Source organism: Hordeum vulgare, chromosome 7H (genome assembly GCF_904849725.1).
Source record: "Hordeum vulgare subsp. vulgare chromosome 7H, MorexV3_pseudomolecules_assembly, whole genome shotgun sequence".
Taxonomy (NCBI): Eukaryota; Viridiplantae; Streptophyta; class Magnoliopsida; order Poales; family Poaceae; genus Hordeum; species Hordeum vulgare.
In genome coordinates, this window is record NC_058524.1 from 119,379,060 (window position 1) to 119,404,765 (window position 25,706).

The following is a 25,706-nucleotide window of genomic DNA, read 5'->3' on the forward strand; positions in this document are numbered from 1 at the left end:
GACTGCGTGTTTAATCGGGCGCACTGGCTTGAAGGAACCACACAGATGACCAGAAACCCTCCTGGTGTTGTCTTGTGAGGCGCATGAGTTGATGTTCGACGCTGACGGCGCTGGTTGTGTGCCGCCTCAACAGGAGCTCACTGCCGTGCCATCGACCGGTCACCAGCGGCGCCATCGCTGGTGACTATCTCCCTCACCTTTGTGCCCCTTCTCCTTCTCCTTTCTTCCTCTCTTTCCTCTCTTCCTCATGCCCTAACTCTCTTTTTCTATGGACGAGAAGGCCGCCGCCGCCGCCAGAGCAAGCCCCCGCACAAGCCGCCAAATCCCTCCCTCACAGTGACAACAATCCACGAGAACGGCGGCCACGAGCACCAAGGTGTCCTTCCTCCGCGCTCCTTCTCCGCCTCGTCTCCGGCAAGCCCACGTCGCGGTGCGTGCTCGCGGCCGGCGCTGGAAGCCGGCGTACCCATCTGAACATGTCCACTTGTCCCCCCTTCCATCCTCCATCAATGCACACGAGCACAACAAGGATGGCCTACCTTACCTGAGCACGCACCCACGGTGTCTACCTTCCCGTCCTCCACCGCGGCTTTAGCCATCTTCGCCGCCGTCGACAAGGGCGCCGTCCCTCATCTTCTCGTCCTCGCTGCGGCTAGATAGAGGATTGCGGGTTGAATAGTGTGAAACGAAGTTTTTTTTTGTAAAACCGAAAAGGTATCACACACATCCACTCTCAGAAGGACTGCGGGTTGAATACCTAAAACCTCAGGGGCCTTTCTGCAAAACGGCCTACGATCGTGAGACGAACGACAGAAGCCATCGGTGCTTTATTATTAGGATTAGGAAGAGATTGTTCGGTCGTTACTCTCGTTGTCTGTTGATTTTATTAATTTATTATAAAGTCGTGTTGTGTTGTGGCCTTTCCTTAAAAGGAAATCTTTTTCAAAACCGCCTATATCTTCTTTCTCAATAAAAATAAATAAATAATATCCTACTCTTGCTACTCAGCACAGCACCCCTCACTCGATCGTCTCACCGTCCCCTCCTTCCTCCGGCGAGATGCTCCTCTCCGCCCATGGCGCCCGAGTCCTTCCCTCCCATGGCGCCTTCGCATTTGAGAAGCCCATTCCCCTTGCTCTCGTACCTCCCTCTCCCCGGCTCCCACACTACGCCCTTGCCGAGAAGACGCCACCTCTTCCTGCCCCCTTCCGCGACTCCGTCCGGCGACCCCGCGCCTCCTCCGGCGAGGAGGTCGTCCCACCCGGACAAGGCGTCGGGTGAGGGCGAGTGGTGGAGGAAGGCGGTGCCGCCGGGACGCGCGGGCCCTCCAGCCCCGTCCCCGAGGAGCCGCTGTCGACGCCCCGGTGGAAGGCCAGGCGGCAGGCGCGCGCTGCGTGGCGGAAGGCCATGTCATTGGTGCCCAGCCCTGCTCAACCTGCTAGTCCTCATATTCGGTATGGACGTATTCGGCTCCCCCGCTCCGCATTTCTGATATGCACTGCACGCTGCACACCACCTGTTCGATAGTATTTCAGAGAGAAATGGCAAGGGGAGGGATGTGTCATATGTCGGGTGATTTCTTCTCGGATTGGAATGGTGAGGTTTATTTCAATACGACAACAGAATTGTGTCGTACCTGCATGCTAGTCAGCTAGTGTACACGGAAATATACCTTTTGGAATACATATACCGTACTATGGCTTCATTCATGGATTAATAGCTTAATCTATGAAATGGACATTTCAGGTATAAATTGTGTGATTGCAATTCGCACATAATACTGTTGCGAACGTGTTCAGTATATTCTATGTATTTTGTGATTGCGCATACCTTCTCATGGATGTTGTATCTATCCTTTTTGCCTGGTATAGCATGCCAATTCTCCTCTTTTTCTTCTCTAAGGCTCTACCATCAAGTATTGAGTGTTACTGTTATATTTCTTTAGTGCTTGCTTACTAAGAATAGAAGTCCATGCTCCATTTTCCGATTATTGCACATAAAATGAGTGTCAATACACTATACTATAGTAGTGTGATTTGGAAAATGTGAATCCAATTTCAGATGAACAATACAAGTAAATTCGCACCTCGCTACCCTATTTTAAATGTGATGAGTACTGCTGATCACTTCTTGTCTGAGATTTTCTCCTGAATAGTCAGCTGAATTGAACTTTCTTTTTCTACCAGCAAGCAACATTTCTATTGTCAAAGAAGCGCCAACTATGTTGGATCCTGACCTTCTCAATATCACACGCTTCACTATTGCGGCCATTCCTTTTGTGCTATTCTTGTTGAAGTCAATCAGAGACATGCAAGTTGTTATTAGGGGCGTAGAACTCGGGATTTGGGTAACCTTGGCCTACCTCACTCAGTCTATTGGGTTAGTTACTGCTGATGCTGGTCGTGCATCTTTCATATCCGCCCTCACCGTAAGATCCTTTCTCAAGTTTAGTCCATAATGTATTCCATATAAGATATGGTGTATGGTCTTTACTCAAACTGGTAGAGGCTAGGGTTCTACCAGGTCTCGGACGTAGGTTGTAGGGGTGGAAGTGCGGGCTGCGAGGTTGGGGACACCGGCGCCGGCGGTTGGGCGCCGTCGCGGCGTGAGAGAGAGAGAGAGGCGGCTAGGGTTTGGGGCTCTCGTCTCCTGAGGGAGACGACAACAGAATATACTATTTATTGTCTGCTTAATATCGAAGGGGTACATGTGTTTATATAGGAGGACAACCTCCACTAAACCCTAGATAACTTGGACTCTAACTTGGACTCTAAGATAGGTAAGATAACTTGGGCTAAGCCCGTAATTAACCCTGGCCATTGGGCCTCCTCCGTTGGTACGTTGTACCGGTCATAACATCTCTCCCCGCCTTCTCAAACAGCTCGTCCTCGAGCTGAACATCTGGAAACTGCTGGCGGAAATCGTCGAGCTTCTCCCAAGTCGCTTCCTCCTCTGGCAGGCCGGTCCACTGTACCAAGACATGCCAGACGCCGCGACGCTGTTGCGCCTGCAGCACCTTCGCCACCTGTGCGGAAGCTGGAAGGAGGCGGCCATCCGAAGTAGGAGGAAGGGCCGGCGTCGCTGCAGGAGGGTCCCCGCGGTAGGCCTTCAGTAAGCCGACATGGAAGACGTCGTCGAGGCGAGAACCAGCTGGCAGCTCCAAGCGGTATGCGAGTGTGCCGACACGCTCCAGCACACGAAAGGGACCGGCGTAGCAAGGTCCCAATTTGCGCTTGGAGCGCGGGTCCAGAGACTGCGTGGTCCTGTGGAGGAGGCGCAGCCACACCCAATCGCCCACCGCGAACTCCGCCTCGCGATGATGAGCATCATAGTACTTCCGAGCCAGCTGCTGTGCTTGGAGAAGACGCTGGCGTGCCTCAGCCAGAATGTCGTCGCGGGTGCGGAGTAAGTTGCCCGCCGTCTCGGACCTAGCCGTCCCAGGCTCGTAAGGGAGCATCGCCGGAGGTGGGCGCCCGTAGACCACCTCGAAAGGCATGGTGCGCAGGGCGGAGTGATAGGAGGTGTTGTAGCAGTACTCCGCCCACGCCAACCAGTCCACCCAAGCTCGTGGACGATCACCAGTAACACAGCGCAGGTACATGGCGATCACCTTGTTGACCACCTCGGATTGGCCGTCTGTCTGAGGGTGGAACGCCGTGCTCATGCGGAGCTTCACGCCCGCCAGTCAAAAGAGATCCCGCCAGACATGTCCCGTGAACACGGGATCACGATCGCTGACGATGGACGACGGAAAACCGTGGAGGCGGACGATGCCGTCGAAGAAGGCCCGCGCCACGGAGGCGGCTGTATATGGATGACCCAGGGCGATGAAGTGCGCGTACTTGGAGAAGCGGTCAACCACCGTGAGGATGACGGACTTGCCGCCCACCTTGGGAAGGCCCTCGATGAAGTCCATGGAAATATCCGCCCACACCTGGGAGGGTACGTCCAGCGGCTGCAGTAGACCCGTGGGTCGTAGTGTCTCCGTCTTGTTCCGCTGGCACGTCACGCACGACCGCACCCAGTCGCGGACCATCGCGCCATCACCGGGGATGTAAAAATCAGCACGGAGACGATGGAGAGTCTTCTGCACGCCCTCGTGCCCTGCAGAGTGCGCCAAGGTCAGGACCTGGTGGCGCAGGTCGCCATGGTCGGGCACGAAGATGCGGCGGCCATGTAGGAGCAGCCCCTCGTCCAAGCGCCAGGGCTCGTCCAGCTCGCCGGCGTCAAGGCGCTGGCGCAGGCCCTGGGCGTCCACGGCCGTCGAAATTGCCTGGCGAATGTCGTCGATGAAGGCGAAAGATGGCCCGGAGCGAATGCACATGATAGTGCCAGCCATGGCGACGTCGTCCGCGACATCCTCAGTGTCGCGGCGGGACAAGGCGTCGGCGACCGTGTTGAGACGGCCAGGGCGGTACTCAACAGTGAAGTCGAAGCCAAAGAGCTTGCTGATCCACTGGTGTTGCGGAACTGTGGAGAGGCGCTGGTCCAGCAAGAACTTGAGGCTGTAGTGGTCCGTGCGCACACGGAATGACCGGCCCCAAAGATAAGGCTGCCAGTGGCGCACCGCCTGAACCAGCCCAATAAGCTCGCGCTCGTAGGCCGCGAGCTTGTGATGGCGAGCGGCGAAGGGGCGGCTGAAGAAGGCGAGCGGTCCCTCGCCCTGGTGGAGGACGGCGCCGAAGCCGATGCCAGAGGCGTCGCAGTCCACCATGAACGGCATATCAAAGTCCGACATCTGGAGGACGGGTCCCGTCGTGAGCGCCCGCTGGAGAGCCTCGAATGCCGTAGTCGCCTCCTCGTCCCAGGAGAAGGCGTCGCGTCGAAGGAGACGCGTCAGTGGCCCGGCGATGAGGCCGAAGTCCCGGATGTACTTCCGGTAGTAGCCGGCGAGGCCCAAGAAGCCGCGGAGCGCCCGCGGTGACCGCGGGATCGGCCACGCGGCGACGGTGGCGACCTTGTCCGCGTCCATCGCTACCCCGTCCGCCGAGATGACGTGCCCCAGGTACGCGACGGAGGTCGTGCCGAACGAGCACTTCGAGCGCTTGAGGTGAAGACGATGCGCTCGAAGCTCGTTGAAGATGATGACCACGTGTTGTAGGTGCTCCGCCCAAGATGCACTGTAGATGAGAATGTCATCAAAGAAAACAAGCACAAAGCGACGCAAGTATGGGCTGAGCACGTCGTTCATCAGGGCCTAGAAGGTCGCCGACGCGTTGGAGAGGCCGAACGACATCACCAGGAACTCGAAGTGGCCATGGTGACTGCGGAACGCCGTCTTCTCGATGTCGTCAGGGTGCATGCGCACCTGATGGTAGCCCGAGCGAAGGTCGAGCTTGGTGAAGAAGCGCGCTCCGTGTAGCTCGTCCAAGAGCTCATCCACGACGGGGATGGGGAACTTGTCCTTGGACGTCAGGGGGTTGAGGGCGCGGTAGTCGATGCAGAAGCGCCATGTGTCGTCGGGCTTGCGCACAAGGAGCACCGGGGCGGAGAACGGCGATGTCGAAATCCGGATGATTCCCTGCACGAGCATGACCGCCACCTGACGCTCGAGCTCGTCTTTCTGCAGCTGAGGGTACCGGTACGGACGCACGGCTATAGGTGCTGTGTCCGGCAGCAGGTGGATGCGGTGGTCACAGGGCCGCGCGGGAGGGAGGCCCTGTGGCTCGTCGAAGATGTCGCTGTGCTGCTGCAGGAGGTCGGCCAGGAGGGGATGCGCCTCTCCCAGTGCGGCCGCCATCAACTGGAGTTGTGGAGTCACGGCGCCGGAGCCGCCGATGCCTGTCCACTGAACGCGACGGCCGCCCTCGCGCCAGAAGATGAGGGACAACACATCGAGGTCCCAAAGGATGGGGCCGAGAGTGGACAGGAAGTCGATGCCGAGGATGAAGTCGTAGCAGCCCAGGTCGATGCCGACGCAGTCGATGGAGAACGGCTCGTCGCCGATGAGGACGGGAACCTGCTGCACCACCCCCTGGCAAGCAAGGCGGTCCCCGTTGGCGACGGTGACGCTGAACTTCTCCGAGCCCGCCGGTTGGAGTGCGAGGCGGCGCATGGCGTCCCCGGACAGGAAGTTGTGCGTCGAACCCGTGTCCACGAGCGCGGTGAGACGCTCCCTGTTGATCGTCACCGGAGGCAGCATCGTCTTTGCCGTCTTGATGCCAGCCATGGCATGAAGGGAGACGACGAAGGCGGTCGCGTCGACCGGCCCGTAGGTCGTGACGCCGGCCTCGGAGAGTGTGGTGGCGTCGAGCTCCGCGGTGAGGGCCTCCACCTCCGCGTCGTCGACGGTCTCCAAGTAGAACAGGCGGGCTCACGTATGACCCGGCGCATACGGCTCGTCGCAGTTGAAGCACAGGCCCTTGCGGCGCCGCTCGAGCTGCTCGGCCGACGTCAAGCGCCGGAAGGTGCGTGTCGGCGCGGGGGCAGCCGCAATAGTGGCCGGCAGGGCGGGGCGTGTCGGGGTGGCGGCCGCCGGGGCGGGGCGGGTCGGGGGACGCGTGCCGCGGCCCGGGAACGCCTGCTGCAGGGCGTTGGCGCGCTGCTCGTACGCGTGTGCGTAATACATGGCCGTCTGTAGGTCCTGGGGGTCGCGCATCTCGACGTCGATGCGGATGTGGTCGGGAAGGCTGCCGACGAAGAGCTCGGCTCGTTGGCGAGCCGTGACGTCAGGCGCATGGCAGGCCAACGTCTGGAAGCGGTCGGCGAAGTCCTGCACCGAGGTGGTGAAGGGAAGGCGACCGAGCTCGGCCAAGCGGCTCCCACGTATGGGGGGGGGGGGCGAACCGGAGGAGACACAGGTCGCGAAAGCGCTCCCACGGAGGCATCCCGCCCTCGTCCTGCTCGAGGGCGTAGTACCAAGTCTGGGCGGCGCCACGGAGGTGGTAGGAGGCGATCCACGTGCGGTCGGACGCCATGGTCCGCTGCCCCCTGAAAAACTGGTTGCACTGATTGAGCCACTTCAGGGGGTCGACGGTGCCGTCGTAGGTGGCGAACTCCAGCTTGGTGAAGCGGGGTGGCTGCTGCACGTGTGGCGATGCCGCGTAGGTGCCCTCGTGACGACCCAACGCGGTGGAAGGAGAGTGCTGCGGCACCACGGAGCTCCCGGCGTACGGATCAGTGTACCCGCCGACCCCCCCGAAGGTGGGGGCGGGTGGCTGCAACACCGTCGGTTGTAGTGGCGCTGTCGTGTAGGTCGGCGTGTCAATCCACGTCGGTAGCGGGGACGGCGACGGCGGCCACCGGACCTGGGTGATCGGCAGGCCCTGGGGCGCGACAGTGGCCGGGGGCGGTGGCGCGAAGGGCGCCGCCGGCGGAGGCGGTGGTGGCGGGGTTGCGTACGGAGCCTGGAGGAAAGTCCGGAGGTTCGAGACCGCCAGGTTGAGGTCACGGATCGCCGAGGACATCTCCGCCGGGGAGAGGACGGCGGCGGGTTCGGCCGCCAGGGCCACGGGACCGAAGGCGGCCGGATCTGAGGTGGCCAGCGGCGGCGACGGCTGCTGCGAGGTGGCGGGGAAGGCGGTGGTGGTGGGAAGGTCCGACAAACTCATCGAACCCAAGCTACCTGATACCAAATTGGTAGAGGCTAGGGTTCTACCAGGTCTCGGACGTAGGTTGTAGGGGTGGAAGTGCGGGCTGCGAGGTTGGGGACGCCGGCGCCGGCGGTTGGGCGCCGTCGCGGCGTGAGAGAGAGAGAGAGAGGCGGCTAGGGTTTGGGGCTCTCGTCTCCTGAGGGAGACGTCAACAGAATATACTGTTTATTGTCTGCTTAATATCGAAGGGGTACATGTGTTTATATAGGAGGACAGCCTCCACTAAACCCTAGATAACTTGGACTCTAACTTGGACTCTAATATAACTTGGACTCTAAGATAGGTAAGATAACTTGGGCTAAGCCCGTAATTAACCCTGCCCATTGGGCCTCCTTCGTTGGTACGTTGTACCGGTCATAACACAAACATATTCAGGTGATCATTGTTCCTTTCTTGGATGGTATTCTTGGAGCAGAAATACCTGCATATACATGACTTGGAGCATGTTTATCAGTTCTTGTGGTTGGTATTCTGGAGTTAAGTGGTTCTCCACCATGTGTAAGTCCACTATCTACATGTAAAGATCCACAAGTTATTCTGAACGTTTTTATTTGTCTTATGGCTTATAATACTGTTCTGTGTCAAGATTAGTGTGCTTTAGAATTTGAGCTCTGAATTAGTGTGCTTTAGAATTTGACCTCTGTATTCTTGATTCACTAAGTTGATAATAACTGCACAACTTGGACATATCATGTATGGCTCTAGCTCCATTGGCAGTGACTACCTGGCTAGATAAGCCATGAATGGTGTATTGTTTTTTTAGCTGTACAGTAGGACAAAGGCCTGCTGCAACTTTTCTTTATTTATTTTGGTTTTGTATTGGAATGAACCATTTAAATATTGCAATTGCATCCCCAATCCCCTTTCTTCCTCTCGAATCTACTATGTTTTTCCTGAATCTTTAATTTGATCTCCCTCTTTGTCAAAGTCATCCCTCATGATTGTTGCATGTACCTTTGATTGATTTTGTCTCTGCGTACAGTCTTTAGGTTGGTGATCTTCTGACCCTCCTTAGTGCCTTTTGTTTTGGAATTCACATGCTCAGAACCGAGCATATTTCCAGGAAAATGAAGAAAGAAAATTTCCTAGCCCTTGTTGGATGTCAGGTTAGTTATCGATAAAATTTCAATGCTTCTCTTGCATTTATCTTGTGAAGATTTTCCACTTTCTTCTCGATGAAGTGTTCTAAAAATGGGTTTAAAATCAGGTTGTTGTCGTAGCTGTTGTCTTGGCAGTCTCGTTCATTGTTAAATGCTTCCTCCAGAATGTGGTACCCTGGAAGTTAAAATCACGGACGCCAACAGAGTTATTCAGTATGATGTCATCGTTTCCTTGGCTAGCAATACTATACACAGGCATAATCACAACAACATTTTGTTTATGGGCAGAGGTCAGTAACTAGTCTTGCAATGTCAATTCTTTTCAGTTTGGTGTCAAAGATTTTTATTGGAATACCTTCTTTTTTACCTGTTATTTTCCTGTCATCAGATTGTTGCTATGCGTGATGTATCAGCTACAGAAACTGCAATAATTTATGGTCTGGAACCAGTATGGGGTGCTACTTTTGCATGGGCAATTCATGGTGAGAGATGGGACATTACTAGACTTATTGGAGCTGTCTTCATCCTAGGTACTTATTCACCATCCACCACATTCTCAGCTACATTCTGCATTACGAATTTTCAATGATGAAAGTTGATGATTAGTTGCAGTACAAACCATCAATGTTCCTTCACTCTTTGGAAATGTAGGGCGTAGTTTGGCCATCCAAGTTCAAATTTATGCAACTACTAATATGAGAATATGTGGGTTATGTTAAAGCACAATAAGGCTATGTTTTTCCAAAAGTACTTTCTTGTGACTGTGTTTTGTAATATTATACTTCAAACTTGGACAATAAATTTAACACCTTAGGTTTCCTACAGGAGGGAGTAGTTCCCAGAGCGAAAATATTGACTCTTGTTTTTTTTTTCAGCCGGTAGCTTGTGGTTCAGGTACTGGGGTCATTTCTTGATATTGATGTATCAGAGGACAGTTACCAGATGAACAGCTGATTCACAAATCGCAAAAATACGAGGATTTCATATGATAACATATGATCAGTACTGCGACGTAATACGCCAAGTAGCTAGCATGACACTGCAACAAGATCTAACTACAATTATGGCCAGTTGCACATGGAATGGAAAGCTCACTAGGCTGACAACAATAGGGGTGGCTCACCAGTGGCCTGGGCAACTGATGAAAACAAACTGTGGTGCGTGGTGACGTGGAGAACACAGCTACAGAAAATGGGGTTGTGTATAACTCGACTAAACGCCTAGGATAGTCTGATTTCGTATCAAAAACATTCTAAATACTGTTTTCTCTCAATGTAAATCAATCCACATGATGTAGTATGTATAATAGATTAGTTCATGCTGATTCTGCATCAACCTTTATTTTAATACGCTATTGTTCATTGTCAACTAGATATATGTCCATAAAACTAGATTGTACTAACTGACACATAGCTTACAAATTCTCCATGGGATCAGAACCGCACCTACTATGCTTGGGATCAGACGGCATATTCCAGCCCAAGACACGAAAAACAAGATTATACTCACAGGAGTAGTATATATCTTGAAACAGAGCAGAAGTACCATTGCAGGCTCACAGCAGCAAGAAGTAGAGCCACAGTTTTAGATTGCATGAACAAGTGGAGCAAATTCCTCAAAGGTACATCTGTGGCTACCCTCGCACCCCTTTCAGCTCCTATCAATGCAATAACACGCAAGCTTTCACGTATTCCTGAAAAAAGTAATGCAAAATAATAATAATTCAGATAACAAATACTTTTAGTTTCTAAATGAAAAGATAATTCAAATATACAGCTTTCAAATATAACAACATGCATGCTAAAGATAATTCTAATAGTACCATCAATAGATTTTTTATTTATTTTTGCAGTTGATCCATATGCATCTTTTAAATATAACGAGATGCATGCTAAAGATAATTCCAATAGTCGAACTGAACAAGGAACCGTGTCGAACTGAACAAGGAACCGTGCCAAAACCGAACCGAACAACTGACCACGTTGGAACTGACCGTACACATGATGATCTAAACTTTTAGCAATTATGTCTGCTTACCTGACCTGAATTCTGCATTTGAGTAGTCTAAGAGCATCTCCAATAGATGATATAAATTTGAAGATGTAAAACTGGGTTTTGTATAATTTAAATCACCAAAATGTGTTTTTTACATCTCAAAAAAGAGCCAACTCTAACAGATGAAGTATATTTGTGACGTAAAACTCCAACCCCAATAATTGATGTAAATGTGAAGATGTAAAACCAACCGATGGCCGCGTGAATGTGTACAGCCACTGTGCAGTTGCACAATTTGAAATAAAAACATCCTGAATTAAAATTTCAAATTTTCACGTGTCCACAATATTAAGTTATTACATAATTCATCAAATCCATAAAATCAAATGCATCACAACTACAACATGTGCACAATACAACTAACAAATAATGAAACTCGGCGGTTCTTTTGCCATGTCATTTTCAGTGCTCCTTCATCAAGTCTTTCTGAAGTTTATCATGTGTATCCGAATCTCGATTTGCAAGTATATGCGGCTATTTGCTTCAAAGGTCATCGGTGGAGCTTCTCCATTGGCTAAATTGGCAAAAAAGAGTTGCCGGTCGAGCACATAGATATCGTTGCAAGATCCAGACATCCCAAAATCTGAGTGCCAAATCCATGTTTCTTAACCAGCAACGACCTCAAGAACGATGTTGGCATCCTTCGAGCATTTCTTGAACTGTCCATGCCATACTTTAAAACAATTCTTTCACTTTCAGTGCATGCATGCAATCGATGGACCCAAGCATATCCGGAAACCCACAGACTTCGATCCTCTTCAAAAGCTTCTAAATATCCTAAACATTGGGTGCTCTCAAGTACTATGAACCTACCATTGTCTTTACAAATTGTTTTACATAGAAGATAGAAGTGCTCTCTGCCATCATCAAATTGTCATTGATATAATATGTCGGAACACCATAGGCCATCATGTGCAAAGCGGAAGTGACCTTCTGCTCGGTACTATGTTCAAGCAAACTGGCATAATTCCTTCTTTGCTTGAAGGATCGGCATGCTACTTCACGGAAATGCAAATGTGGATGAACAAATCTTTGGACATCCTAAATTGGCGACGAAAGTACCTCTGAAAAACGGTGGTGTACCAAAGTAGTTGCGCATCAACCCATTCTCTCTGGATGAACTCACGACCAAACACGAAACCGTCGTGCTTCGACTTCTTCCTCTTCTGCATCGCCACTAGCGTAGCAATGTCCTATTCTTCGGTCAAATCAAATCCTCATAAACAAGTAATCGACCATGAAAAAGGAGCCACACGAGCTCATATACAATGCTTAAATCAGAGTCAAACTACATCTTCGTGCCCGATAAAGAACCCTTCAAGTTTTGCATGTTTCTTTACCTTGGGGGAATTTGCTCGAACATGGCCGCCAGCGGTTACGGGCTACGGGCGCGTGCTGGTGGCCCTGTCCCTTCTCTGACCGCGGTTGCAGGCGCGACGCGGGGGGTCCGACTCGAGGCTATTCGTGTTGGTCAGTTGTGATGTCTCCTCGCACCTCTGGTGGGTGGAGGGCTAGACCTTGAGGGGGAGGGGTTTCCCCTTGTCCCGGTCCGGTTTGGCCGTCGCATGGTGGTTACATCGGTCGTCGGGTCTCTTGTCGCGGCTTGAGTGGCGGCATGGTGCGATGGTGGTGGTGCCTCTCTTCTTTCCGGTTCGGTCCGACGGCGTGGGGTGCGTGTGCGATGGTGACGGCCATGATTGGGAGCTCATGCTCGAATGGACCAGTGTCAGGCCCCGGACGGGTCGAAGCTTCGTTCTGGGTAGACGATGGTGGCCTCAGTCTGGGTGGTGGCCTTAGTCTGGGTGGATGATGTTCTAGGTGAACAATTTTCAAATACTCGTTCAATATTTTTAACACTTATTCAAAAAAATTATAATACTCATTCAACAATTTTTAAAGCTCGTTCAACATTCTTAGTACTTATTCAACATTTTGAAAAACTTATTCCATTTTTAATACTTATTCAACATTTTCTAAATACTCGTTTAATATCTTCTGAATACTCGTTCAACAATTTTTAATACTCATTCAACATTGTTAAATACTTGTTCAACTTTTAACACTTATTAAAAAATTTCAAATACTTGTTGAACCTTTTCCTAATATTTATTTAACATTTTAATACTTATTAAACATTTTTCAAATGCGTTTTTAAAGAATGTTTTTTGCATATATATGTACAATATTTTAAAGTATAAATAAAAGTACAAAAATAAAGCAAAAAATGAAGAAGAGAGTAATTGACCCATGAGTACCCTAGAAAAAAACAAATTGACCCATGAGCTATGGCCCGCCCAGTCCATAGCCCATACAACGCCCGGCAGGCCACCATCGATGGCAATTCCTATTTTGATACTCGTTTTGGGAACCTTCTAGCACGTTAGCTCAACTGGTTACTTCTGTTTCTTTTCTTTTGCCGTTTTTTTTCATTATTCCTGTTTCTTTTTTCTTTCTTCCTTTTTTTCAGTTTTTTCCCTTTTCTATTTATTTTATTTTACAGTTTTTTCGTTTTTATTTTTCAAAAAAGTTTGAAATTCCAATATTTGTTCATGATTTCCAAAATTGTTCATGTTTTTAAATTTTGTTCTTTTTTTTCCAAATTTTGCTCATGTTTTCAAATTTTGTTCACTTTTTACAACTTGTTCACGAAACAAAAATTGTTTAGCATATATCACAAAAATGTGCATTGTGTACTAAAATATTGTTCAGCGTATATCACAAAATTCTAAATGTGTATTTAAAAATTGTTCAGTCTATATCACAAAAATGTTCAATGTGTATTAAAAATGCTTCAGCATATATCACAAAAATGTTCACTGGGTATTTAAAAATTGTTTAGTGTATATTTAACATTTTTTCAGCATGTATAAAAAATTGTTCACGTTTTTCGTATTAAATTGATTTTTTTCAAAAAATATTCATATTTAGTTATTATTTTTTCAATTTCAAACATTATTCGCATGTTTTAAGAAACTTGTTCACATTTTTTGCCAGAAATGTTGGGTTGTTTTTGAAAAAAGGGATGCCGCTGTTGCTAGTACTTAAGTACTCGCGTTTTGTTATGGCTAAGAACAACTTACAACTCGAGCGTCAACCGCCGTAGCTTTTATAGCTTGCGGTCAGGAGTTCGACTCCTCGCGTTTCCTTTTGAACCTTGACGTGCAAGTTAAGACTCAAGACGATACGAGACACCATCGACCTCACTAAAAACGAGACTTCGGAGTTGATTCATGTAGAACCAAATGTGAGCGAAAGAACTGAACCAAAGAGCTTAGCAGTTGACCATGAATAGAAATTGACCAGAATCATGAGAAGTTCTACTAACAAGTTTGAAGCTGAGACCTGAGAGAAACTAAACGAAAATACATGAGCCACAACATACAAATTTGCGAATGCAAGGTTCAGAAAATTCATCACAGGAGAACGAAGAATAATTTAGCATCTCCCATAAGGATCGGGCTTTAGTTGATGATAAAAGGCATGAATTCAGCGATGCAAAATAGACACAACAATTTTTTTTTTGGCCTCAAACTTGAATTTGCTCTGCAACTTATGAACTTGAAGTTGTTCTGTAGATTATCACGAGCAGCGAAACAGTTTTGATTTTACAAACAGAGTTACTGCTTATCTACGGCTGCCCAGATCATAACTGCATTATGCTTGCTTATCTGAGACTAATATACAAAAAGATAAGAGCAGTTTTAAGATGGTCCATCACAGGAAACATAGCAGAAGAAGTATAGTGCAGGCGAATGCAAGGTTCAGAAATCCATCACAGGAGAAAGAAGAAGAACAACAGTTTCAGTAGCTTGCATGAACAAGTGGAGAAAATTGCTCAGAGGTACATCCGTGGCGACCGTACAAGGACGAACTAATATATCAGCCAGTGAATATCCTCATATACACTTTGCATACAATTTCAACATCGGATTTAATGGACACTTGCAGACGAGAAGAAGTTGTCGTATCCTCCAAGCAGATCGGCCGCGGTATTGTTCCTCATCTCGTTCTCGAGCGCCTCTTCGGCCTTCCACGCTGCTTCAAATGGATCGAAGAAGCTCGGCGGCAATTTGAACAAGTGGTCGTGTCCCTCAAGTGATGGTGCGTCAAGATCCGGCGCGTCATTGTGCCTCTCTTCCTTCTCAGCATCACGGAAGGCAGGGTTGTCCATGGCCCGATCCTCCAGCATGACTTGGTCCAAGCAATCCAGGTACAGAGGTTCCTGTTGGTCCATCTCCACGCCAGTTTTCGCTCCAGTGACTTCAATTGGGTCGGCTTCCATCATTCTCGTTAGTTCGTCAATATAAAAACCATCTGCTTCCCCATCCTCCCCGAGCGCATCGTCGGCTTCCATCATTCTCTTTAGTTCTTCGATATCAAAGCCATATGCCTCCCCATCCTTCCCGAGCGCCTCGTCGGCCTGCCACTCTGCTTCAGTTTCAGGGACGGCCTGTGGTTCATGCTCTGCTGCTGCTTCATCGAGTAGGAACTGCAGCTCCTCGTCTGGTTCAGAGTGGTGAGACTGTTCGATGTTCTCTTCAGCTTCGAGCGGAGAGATGTTCTCTGTAGCTCCCACCCTGAGAGTTTCGTCGACTTGCAGCCTGAAAAGATCTTCCATTGAGCAAGAGAACCCGCCCATGCCGTCGTCGTCGGCTTCAGGTATTGACTCATCCGGCGAGAAAACTGGTGCAGCAGCGGTGAAGGATGGTGTGGCAACGCGCATCCTTTTCTTGGGGCGCGGCGGATGAGGATCGGCGGCGGCAGCGGGCGCTGGCCTCTTCTGTGCCTGCGTGCTCGCAGTCGCGGCCTCTGGCTGCGATTCTTGAAGCATGTACGCGGCCGATTCTTGGCGAGCGGCGGCTGGAGCATGCTGAGCCAAGTGCATCCTGCAGAACACCTTCACCCCCTCGGCGATGGTGGCCTCAGGCAGCAGGCACCGGTACTCCTCCATGACCCAGCCGGTGGACTTGCCCTTCTTTTTGAACGACAGGTTCTTGACCTCGCCGACCTTGCCTCCCGCGTGGCTGATCTCCGTGGTCTTCTGGATGGTCCAGGTGCCGCCGCCGGCGCTGCGCACGCTCTGGAGTTTGCTCCCGTTCTTGCTCTTGCACGTGGTGAAGAAGAACCGGTCGCCGCTGCTCACGGCCTGCGGCACGGGCGCGTATCGGGCGGCGAGATCCTTGGGCTCGCAGCCGGAGATTTCGACGCTGTGGATGAACTTCTCGACGCCGTGCAGCGTCTCGCCGGAGAGGAGGCGTGGCAGGTAGTACGTGACGGCATCCACTTCCGTAGGGTTCAGCCGGCAGTGCTGGAAGACGTCGTCGACGTCGAGCCCTTCCATCCCGGCCGGCGTGCTGCTTCTAGCTAGGGATGGGATCGAGGGCTGGCGACTGGGGATTTGGGAGAGGGTGGCGGCTGGATCGGAAGGTGTCGTGGGATGCGAAGGTGTTTTGTACTTTGGTATTTATAAACGATGGACATGCACAGATGGAGCACGCGTCAGATTTCATTTCTCTGAATCCGATTCGGTCCCAGTTTCTCCCGATGAAACTTGCTCGCTCCCATCGCTTTAATCTTCTGATGAAATTCTCCTTGAATCCGATCATGATGCGGCCCTGAAGATGCCGTGCTGATTGTATATCTTTTTGATTTTGAGTAATATGCTACTCCCTCCATTCCTAAATAATTGTAGTTGGAGAAAACTTACCTTAGAGCATCTTCAACACGTGCAACCGGACGGCGGGCTAAAATACAATTTTTACGGGCCGTAGAGCGCTGGCTCCAGCGGTCAGTCGCTGAAAAAAATGCGCGCATGCTGATCCAGCATAAACGCTAAAATTTAGATCGGCGCGATATACATTCTATACAAAAATAAGATGATAGACATAGATAAAAAAGATACAAACAATAGCATAGATAGATTTTTTTTAAAACAATGGTATAGATACTTCATTAGATAAAAATTACTCCTTGTCGATAGTTATTATAGATAAAAATATACATACTAAAAGACGATAAAAACTACTCCTCATTGTCTTCCTCTGACGCTCTGGTGTCCGACTCCTCTGTCGTGATGAAGGCGTTAGCCCACCGTTGATCGTCGGGGTCCCAAGTCGACGCTCCCTTGAGGTTGATGTTAAAGAGCGTGGCCTGCTTCCGCATACGCCTGTCCTCGCGATAGGCAACTCGCTCCGCCCTCCTCTCCGCCCTTCTTTGCATGAAGAATGCGCGCTCGTCGGGGACGTCCTGTGGGAACTGTTGGACGTCGACGATTCGGCATGGCTTCGGGACGCCCCTCTCGACGTCGAGGCGCTTCCCCGTCGCGGGGCTACGCACTTCCGTGCCGGCGCCCGCGACATTCTTCTTCTCCAGCAGTCGGCTCCGGTGTCGACCTACACCACCGTCACGTGCCGCAACAAGCGGTCCCGCTGTCCGCGGCTCCAGCGTTGGGTGCAACACGCCCAGGCGCGCCAGAACGCGTCTTCACAAGTGGCGGTTCTAGAGTCAGTTGTGGTTGCCCCGCCGTCCCAGCGCTCGGGCTCGGTTCTGACTGAGTTTCCTTCCGAGTACGCGGGTCGCGGGCTTGCAGCAGAAGTACACATGGCAAATTCCCATGAAGATCCCCGTCAAGCTGGCCGGAACGAGCACGAGATCGGCGAAACGTCCGGCGCGCGTCGTCCGCCTCGCCGTTCTGCCAGTCGGCACACTCGACGGAGCAACGTGGAGCTGTTCCGCACACCTCTCCTCAACTTGGCCGCGGTTGCCAAGATAGCCGATTCCCTTCAGCCGACTGATTCAGAGGCTGGCAGGGGAATCGAGCAAATCCGCGCCCTGTTGCATACGGTGCATCAGCAAAATTCGGCGGTCTCCCAGTCGCACAACAGGATCTACAATAGTTCTGTTCATGCGAATACGCATCCGTCAGTTCATAGCCCTGGTTCTCATCAGCGACACAGAGGAGGCAGTCGTTCCATAAATCCCGAAGATCGTCGCCGTTCACGCACCCCTCCGCAGGGTGGGCCCTACGGGCCCCGACATCATGATGATCGGCGTTCAGTCGGCGGCACTTACGACCCAAGGCCCGACGCAAGAGGGCATATCACCCAGCGGAGAGTCGACAGGGGCCGAGCCCACCGCGATGGTTACGATATTGACCGTCCGAGTGGAAGCAGGGCCATCGTTTCTGGTCCCGAGTGTTTCAGTCGAGCCATCCGTTCGGCTGACATCCCTCCCAACTTCCGATTGGCGACGGGAATTAGCAAGTTTACAGGGGAGTCCAAGCCAGAAACGTGGCTCGATGATTACCGAGTAGCAGTCCAGATCGGAGGAGGAGACGACCATGTCGCCATGAAGCACCTCCCTCTGATGCTCGACGGCTCGGCGCGAGCGTGGCTGAACCAGTTGGCCCCCTCAAGCATCTACAGCTGGGCAGATCTGGCCCGAGTGTTCATCAGGACCTTCGAAGGGACGTGCAAGCGCCCTGCTGGCCTCGTGGAGCTCCAGCACTGCGTCCAGAAACAGAATGAGCCCCTGCGAGATTTCATTCAGCGTTGGACAACTCTCTACCACACAGTGGAGAACATCACGGAACATCAAGCAGTCTACACCTTCAAGGCAGGCGTGCGGTACAGGGATCTGTACCTGAAGTTCGGCCGAACAGGCGACATCTCCATGAGCAAGATGATGGAGATAGCAACACGCTATGCAAATGGCGAAGAAGAAGACCGCATCCGAAGCGGCAAGCACAAAACAGTCGCTGATGGAGATGGGAGCAACACTCGGAAGCAGAAGCAGAAAGCTCCGACCGCTCCGCAAGCAGAAGCTGCAGCCGTAACCAATGCCAAGTTCAAAGGCAAAGGGAAGGCTCAATTCACCCCCAAGAAGAAGCAGTTCAATAACCCCATCCTGGACTAGCCATGTCCGGTTCATACAAAGATGGATGAAGAGGGCAACCCCATATATGCGAAGCATACCACTCGATAGTGTCACCTCCTGATCCAGGGGTTCAGCGAAGGGCAACCTAGTGAAAAGGACAACGAACAGGATGAAGAGGATAAGGAGGATCCGTTCCCCCAAGTCCATGCAACACTCATGATTTTTGCTGATGTTGAGAGCAAGAGTCAACTGAAGCTGGTGAACAGGGAGGTGAACATGGCCACCCCTACCAACCCCAAGTTCCTCAAATGGTCTCAGACTGCGATCACCTTCGACCAGTCGGATCATCTGGCACATGTACCCACCCCGGGGAGACAGGCTCTCGTCGTCGACCCGGTGGTGGAAGGAGTCCGACTGCGCAAAGTCCTCATGGACGGCGGCAGAGGCTTGAACATCATGTATGCTGCCACTCTCAAGGGGATGGGCATTCCGATGTCCAAACTCAGCGAGAGCAGCATGCAGTTCCATGGAGTCGTCCCTGGACGGAAGGCCAAGTCACTCGGCCAGATTGCGTTGGACGTCACTTTCGGCTCCGACAAGAACTTCCGCAAGGAAAATCTGATGTTCGAGGTGGTGGACTTCCAGAGCGCTTACCACGCAATTCTGGGCCGCCCAGCGTATGCGCGTTTCATGGCCCGTCCATGTTACGTATACCTGAAGCTGAAGATGCCGGGCCCGAAAGGCGTGATCACCATCACGGGCAATCGACAACGAGCTGAAGAGTGTCTGCAGCAGGGATCGAGAATCGCCGATCAGCAGATGGCCGTCCTCGAGCTCGACGAGTACAAGAAAACAGTCGACCCCGCCGACCTGATGCGCTCGAAGAAGCCAGCTTCAGAGTTTGCATTCCTGTCGGCGGGAGAAACGAAGAAGGTCGGCATCCACCCGATGGACGACACTGCCGCCCCGACGAACATCTCCACCACCCTCGATCCTAAATAGGAAGCCGAGCTCACCCAATTCCTCCATGCGAACTGGGACATCTTCGCATGGAAACCCTCTGACATGCCAGGTGTACCCAGGGAGTTGGCTGAGCACCGACTGCATGTGGATTCCACCGCTCGGCCCATCCGAGAGCGCCTGCGCCGATCCGCCGTGCACAAGAGGAAGGCAATCGGGGAAGAGGTGGCCAAGCTGCTGGCAGCCAACTTCATTCGCGAGGTTCACCACTCCGAGTGGCTTGCCAATGTTGTCATGGTGCCCAAGAAGGACAAGTCGCTCCGAATGTGCATCGACTTCAAGCATCTCAATAAGGTCTGTCCGAAAGACCATTTTCCTCTCCCCCGCATAGATCAAATTGTCGATTCGACTGCGGGTTGCGAGCGCTTGTCATTCCTTGATGCCTACTCGGGCTATCATCAGATCCGTCTGTATGGCCCCGATGAATTAAAAACAGCCTTCATCACCCCATTCGGGTGCTTCTGCTACATCACTATGCCATTCGGTTTGAAGAATGCGGGAGCTACCTTTATGCGCATGATCCAAAAATGCCTTCTCGACCAGATCGGTCGGAATGTGGAGGCATATATGGACGATATCGTAGTCAAGTCACGCAAAGGTTCCGACCTGCTGACTGACTTGGCGGAAACATTCGCCAACCTTCGTAGGTACGATATCAAGCTCAACCCCGCCAAATGTTCATTCGGCGTTCCCAGCGGGAAGTTACTCGGTTTCTTCGTTTCCGAACGAGGGATCGATGTCAACCCCGAAAAGATCGGGACCATCGTCCGAATGGAGAGGCCGGTCAGAATACACGATGTTCAACGGCTCACAGGTTGCCTAGCGGCTTTGAGCAGGTTCATCAGTCGACTTGGCGAGAAAGCACTTCCTCTGTACCGACTCATGAAGAAATCAAATACTTTCGAGTGGACAGACGAAGCCCAAGTCGCATTCGACGACCTCAAAGTCCTACTTTCCACCCAGCCGGTTCTTACTGCTCCGCTCAGTAAAGAGCCCCTTCTTCTGTATATCGCGGCTACAAATCAAGTCGTCAGTACTGTTCTTACAGTCAAACGAGAAGAAGAAGGCAAAGCATACAAAGTTCAGTGGCCAGTGTACTACGTCTCCGAAGTCCTGACTCCTTCCAAGCAGAGGTATCCCCACTATCAAAAACTTATCTACGAGATCTACATGACTGCGAAGAAGGTGGCCCATTATTTCCAAGACCACTCGGTGTCTGTCGTTTCTGATGCTCCGTTGTCGGAAATTCTCCACAATCGAGACGCGTCAGGCCGAGTGGCGAAGTGGGCAATGGAGATGTTGTACTGCGATATCAAGTTCGAGGCCAAGAAAGCTATTAAGTCTCAAGCTCTGGCTGACTTCATAGCGGAATGGGTAGAATAACAGCAACCGACCCACATCTACTCGGCCCATTGGACATGTTCTTCGATGGGTCCAAGATGTTGAATGGCTCCGGCGCTGGCGTTGTGATCATATCGCCAAAGGGCGACAAACTCAAGTACGTGCTACAGATACACTTCGATTCCTCCAACAACGAGGCAGAGTATGAAGCTCTCCTCTACGGGTTGCGCATGGCCATCTCACTCGGCGTCCGTCGCCTGATGGTCTACGGCGATTCGGATTTGGTGGTCAATCAAGTGATGAAAGAGTGGGACGTCAGGAACCCCACCATGACCACATACTGCAACGCAGTGAGGAAGCTTGAGAAGAAGTTTGAAGGTCTAGAACTTCACCATGTTCCGAGACTGAAGAACCAAGCAGCTGATGAGTTGGCAAAACTCGGATCCACTCGGAGACCAGTCCCGAGTGACGTCTGCCTCGAGCACCTCCACCTTCCCTCAGTCAAAGAAGATCCTTTTACAGAGGAACCAGTACAACCAAAGAGTTCAACAGATCCGACTGAAGTCGATGTACCTGCTATGGTTGATCTGGTCATGGAGATTCTTGCTGTCATCCCCGATTGGACTGTGCCGATCATTGCCTATATCCTGAGGCAGGAACTACCAGAAGACAAAGTCTAGGCCAGGCAGATAGTCCGCAGGTCGAAGTCATTCACTGTCATTGATGGCCAATTGTACAAGGAAAGCGTTCCAGGCGTTCTTCAACGATGCATCGCCCCAGAGGAGGGGCAACTAATCCTGGAAGACATTCACTCAGGAACCTGCGGTCATCATGCCTCTTCGAGAGCAATCGTCGCCAAGGCATTCAGGGCTGGTTTCTTCTGGCTGCAGGCAAACGAGATGGCTAAAGATATGGTCGACCGATGTGAGGGTTGTTAGTTCTACTCCAACAAGTCACACAAGCCAACATCTGCATTGAAGACAATCCCTCTTGTCTGGCCGTTCGTAGTGTGGGGATTAGATACAGTCGGTCCATTTAGGACAGGCCAAGGGGGATACACACATCTGTTGGTGGCAGTCGATAAGTTCACGAAATGGATCGAAGCCAAGCCCATCAAGAAGCTTGACGCCTCAACAGCCGTCAAGTTTGTCAGTGACATCATCTCCAGATTCGGTGTACCTAACAACATAATCACGGACAACGGGACAAACTTTGACACAGACAGATTCAAAGATTTCCGTACAAGCCAAGGTATCCGAGTGGATTTTGCTTCCGTGGCGCATCCTCAGTCCAATGGACAAGCAGAGCGGGCGAATGGACTTATTCTGCAAGGTTTGAAGCCCAGACTCCTGCGAGAGGTGGGACATGCCGCTGGCGCATGGGTCACCGAGCTACCTTCAGTGCTTTGGGGTCTTCGCACAACCCCGAACAGATCTACAGGGCGATCACCGTTCTTCCTCGTCTACGGAGCAGAAGCAGTCCTTCCGAGTGACTTACTTCACAGTGCTCCACGAGTCGAACTCTTCTCCGAAGCTGAAGCAGAACAAGCAAGGCAAGATGGAGTGGACCTTCTAGAGGAGGAGCGCGAGATGGCACTGACTCGCTCAACCATTTATCAACAAGATCTGCGGCGTTTTCACGCGCAACACGTCAGGAGTCGTACGTTTCAAGCAGGCGACCTGGTGCTCGTAGTGGATCAGCAAAGACCTCACAAGTTGGCTCCTGCCTGGGAAGGACCCTTCATCATCTCCAAGGTGCTGAATAATGGAGCATACAGACTCTACAACGTCGACAGGGAGACAGACGAGCCGCGAGCATGGAACGGAGATCTCCTGAAGCGCTTCTACACGTGACCATCGACGGAAGCAATGTACAGAACAAGTATTGGTGAAATAATATAAAACAGATTGAGTTTTTTGCAGGTTCAAAGTTCTTCCGTGGTCGCAGACTCCGGTCTAAAAAAAAAACTTAGCTGCGATCCAGAATCGCCTAAGTATTAACTTTCTCCGAGTGTGCACTTAACGTCACACTCGGGGGCTTAGCTGCGATCCAGAATCACCTAAGTATTAACTTTCTCCGAGTGTGCACTTAACGTCACACTCGGGGACTTAGCTGCGATCCAGAATCGCCTAAGTATTAACTTTCTCCAAGTGTGCACTTAACGTCACACTCGGGGGCTTAGCTGCGATCCAGAATCGCCTAAGTATTAACTTTCTCCGAGTGTGCACTTAACGTCATAGTCGGGGACTTAGCTGCGATCCAGAATCGCCTAAGTATTAACTTTCTCTGAGTGTGCACTTAACGTCACACTCGGGGGCTTAGCTGCGATCCAGAATCGCCTAAGTATTAACTTTCTCCGAGTGTGCACTTAACGTCACACTCGAAGACTTAGCTGCGATCCAGAATCGCCTAAGTATTAACTTTCTCCGAGTGTGCACTTAACGTCACACTCGAAGACTTAGCTGCGATCCAGAATCGCCTAAGTATTAACTTTCTCCGAGTGTGCACTTAACGTCACACTCGGGGACTTAGCTGCGATCCAGAATCGCCTAAGTATTAATTTTCTCCGAGTGTGCACTTAACGGCACACTCGGGGACTTAGCTGCGATCCAGAATCGCCTAAGTATTAACTTTCTCCGAGTGTGCACTTAACGTCACACTCGGGGACTTAGCTGCGATCCAGAATCGCCTAAGTATTAATTTTCTCCGAGTGTGCACTTAACGTCACACTCGAGGACTTAGCTGCGATCCAGAATCGCCTAAGTATTAACTTTCTCCGAGTGTGCACTTAACGTCACACTCGGGGACTTAGGTGCGATCCAGAATCGCCTAAGTATTAACTTTCTCCGAGTGTGCACTTAACGTCACACTCGGGGACTTAGCTGCGATCCAGAATCGCCTAAGTATTAACATTCTCCGAGTGTGCACTTAACGCCACACTTGGGGGCTTAGCTGCGATCCAGAATCGCCTGAGTATTAACTTTCTCCGAGTGTGCACTTAACGTCACACTCGGGGACTTAGCTGCGATCCAGAATCGCCTAAGCACCGGCATGCCTCCGACTGTATCCTACAGGTACACTCAGGAACTCAACAGACCCTCATTGAGGCTCATGTGGAGGTCAAAACAACTGACAACTACATGAGTAGCAGACCCTCATTGAGGCTCATGTGGATGTCAAAACAACTGACAACTACATGAGTAGCAGACCCTCATTGAGGCTCATGTGGATGTCAAAACAACTGACAACTACATGAGCTGCAGACCCTCATTGAGGCTCATGTGGAGGTCAAAACAACTGACAACTACATGAGTTGCAGACCCTCATTGAGGCTCATGCGGGCGTCAAAACAACTGACAACTACATCAGTACCAACTCGCCCCGAGTGCGACCTGATAGTCGCAGTCGACAACCTAGCTGCGATCCCGTATCGCCCAAGTACTCTTTGACCTCCGAGTACGTCCTACCGATCCACTCGGCGATCCTACTGATCCACTCGGCGATCCTACCGATCCACTCGGTGATCATACAGATCGAATCAGAAATTCTACGGACCCTCAATGAGGCTCATGCAGATGTCAAGACAACTGACATGTTCCGAATGTTTGCCTTTGGCTTCACCAAGAAACGCCAAACAAAAACTCGAGTCAAAATTGCAATAGAAGAGCAACGGATTCGATTCAAGGTTCAAACAAAGATAGTGGCTCGGTGTGGATCAAGCTTACCCACACCGAAACAAGAATGTGACGGCCAACAGCAGTGGCCAAAGTTTCTTACAAATCAACACTCGGCATACCGTGGATAAAGTTTTCTTACGCGTCGTCTGGATTGGCGCCAGGACTGGAGGGCTCCACGAAGGTGTCCAGGTCGATTCCGTCGGCGATGCGGGTGGCACTTTCAAGGAAGGTTTCCATGAAGTCTTCGAATCGAAGTTTCTTCATGTTGGCGACCTTCAACGCTTTCAGCTTCTCCTCGCGCACCTCCTTGCAATGCACTCGGACCAAGGACAGAGCAACGTGTGCACCACAGCGAGCCGCAGATTTCTTCCATGACTGCACTCGGTTGGGGACCTCCTCCAGTTGACTCATCAAGTTTTCCATCTCCTGTCGCGACTCATCTTCCGGCCAAAGCTCCTTGTCGATCCGGCCGACGACTTCTCTCAGTCGACCGATGAAAGGACCAACTTTGCCCACGCTAATGTGCGCTGCGAGCAGGTCTCGATTGGCGTCCTCGCCGAGTGGAATGTTCTCGCGAATCGACCGCTCCACGTGAGCTGCTTCAGCTTCAGCGTCCACGCAAAAATCTGCAAACACAGGGCAAGCAAACAATTAGCGCCGAGTGTAACGCACGTACCACAAGCACTCGGAAAAATAGGACTTACCACCTAGACGCGTCATCATCTGCCGAGCCCAGTCACTGACGTATTTCTCCTGCGCTATACACCGTTTGTTCAGCACATCCATTTGTCCCATCAGCGTGGACCTTTGCTTCCCCATCTTCTCAACTTCAGCAGTCAGCGCTTTGTTCACTTCACGAGCCTGCTCCAACGACTTCTCTCGTTCCGCCAGCACTTCCTTCATTCCAGCCATTGCAATCAGTGCCGCATCCAGCTCACCAGCAAATTGCACCTTTTCTTCCCTCAGAGTCTCATATGCTGTCCCCATCTCGCAAGTTTTCTGCCAGTCAGCGCCAAGAGACGATCAGACAAATCCAACAATACAAA

General features: G+C 51.3%; 1 protein-coding gene and 1 pseudogene across 1 annotated transcript; one reads left to right on the forward strand and one right to left on the reverse strand.

The window, feature by feature from the left end:
- The first annotated feature begins 1,001 nt into the window (after positions 1 to 1,001).
- On the forward strand, positions 1,002 to 10,039 carry LOC123412345 (annotated as a pseudogene).
- Positions 10,040 to 14,658: 4,619 nt separating this feature from the next.
- LOC123412344 lies at positions 14,659 to 16,402 on the reverse strand. Its single transcript, XM_045105297.1, has one exon. It carries the CDS (start codon positions 16,086 to 16,088, stop codon positions 14,679 to 14,681), a length of 1,410 nt encoding a protein of 469 aa, XP_044961232.1. The 5' UTR covers positions 16,089 to 16,402; the 3' UTR covers positions 14,659 to 14,678.
- Positions 16,403 to 25,706: the final 9,304 nt, after the last annotated feature.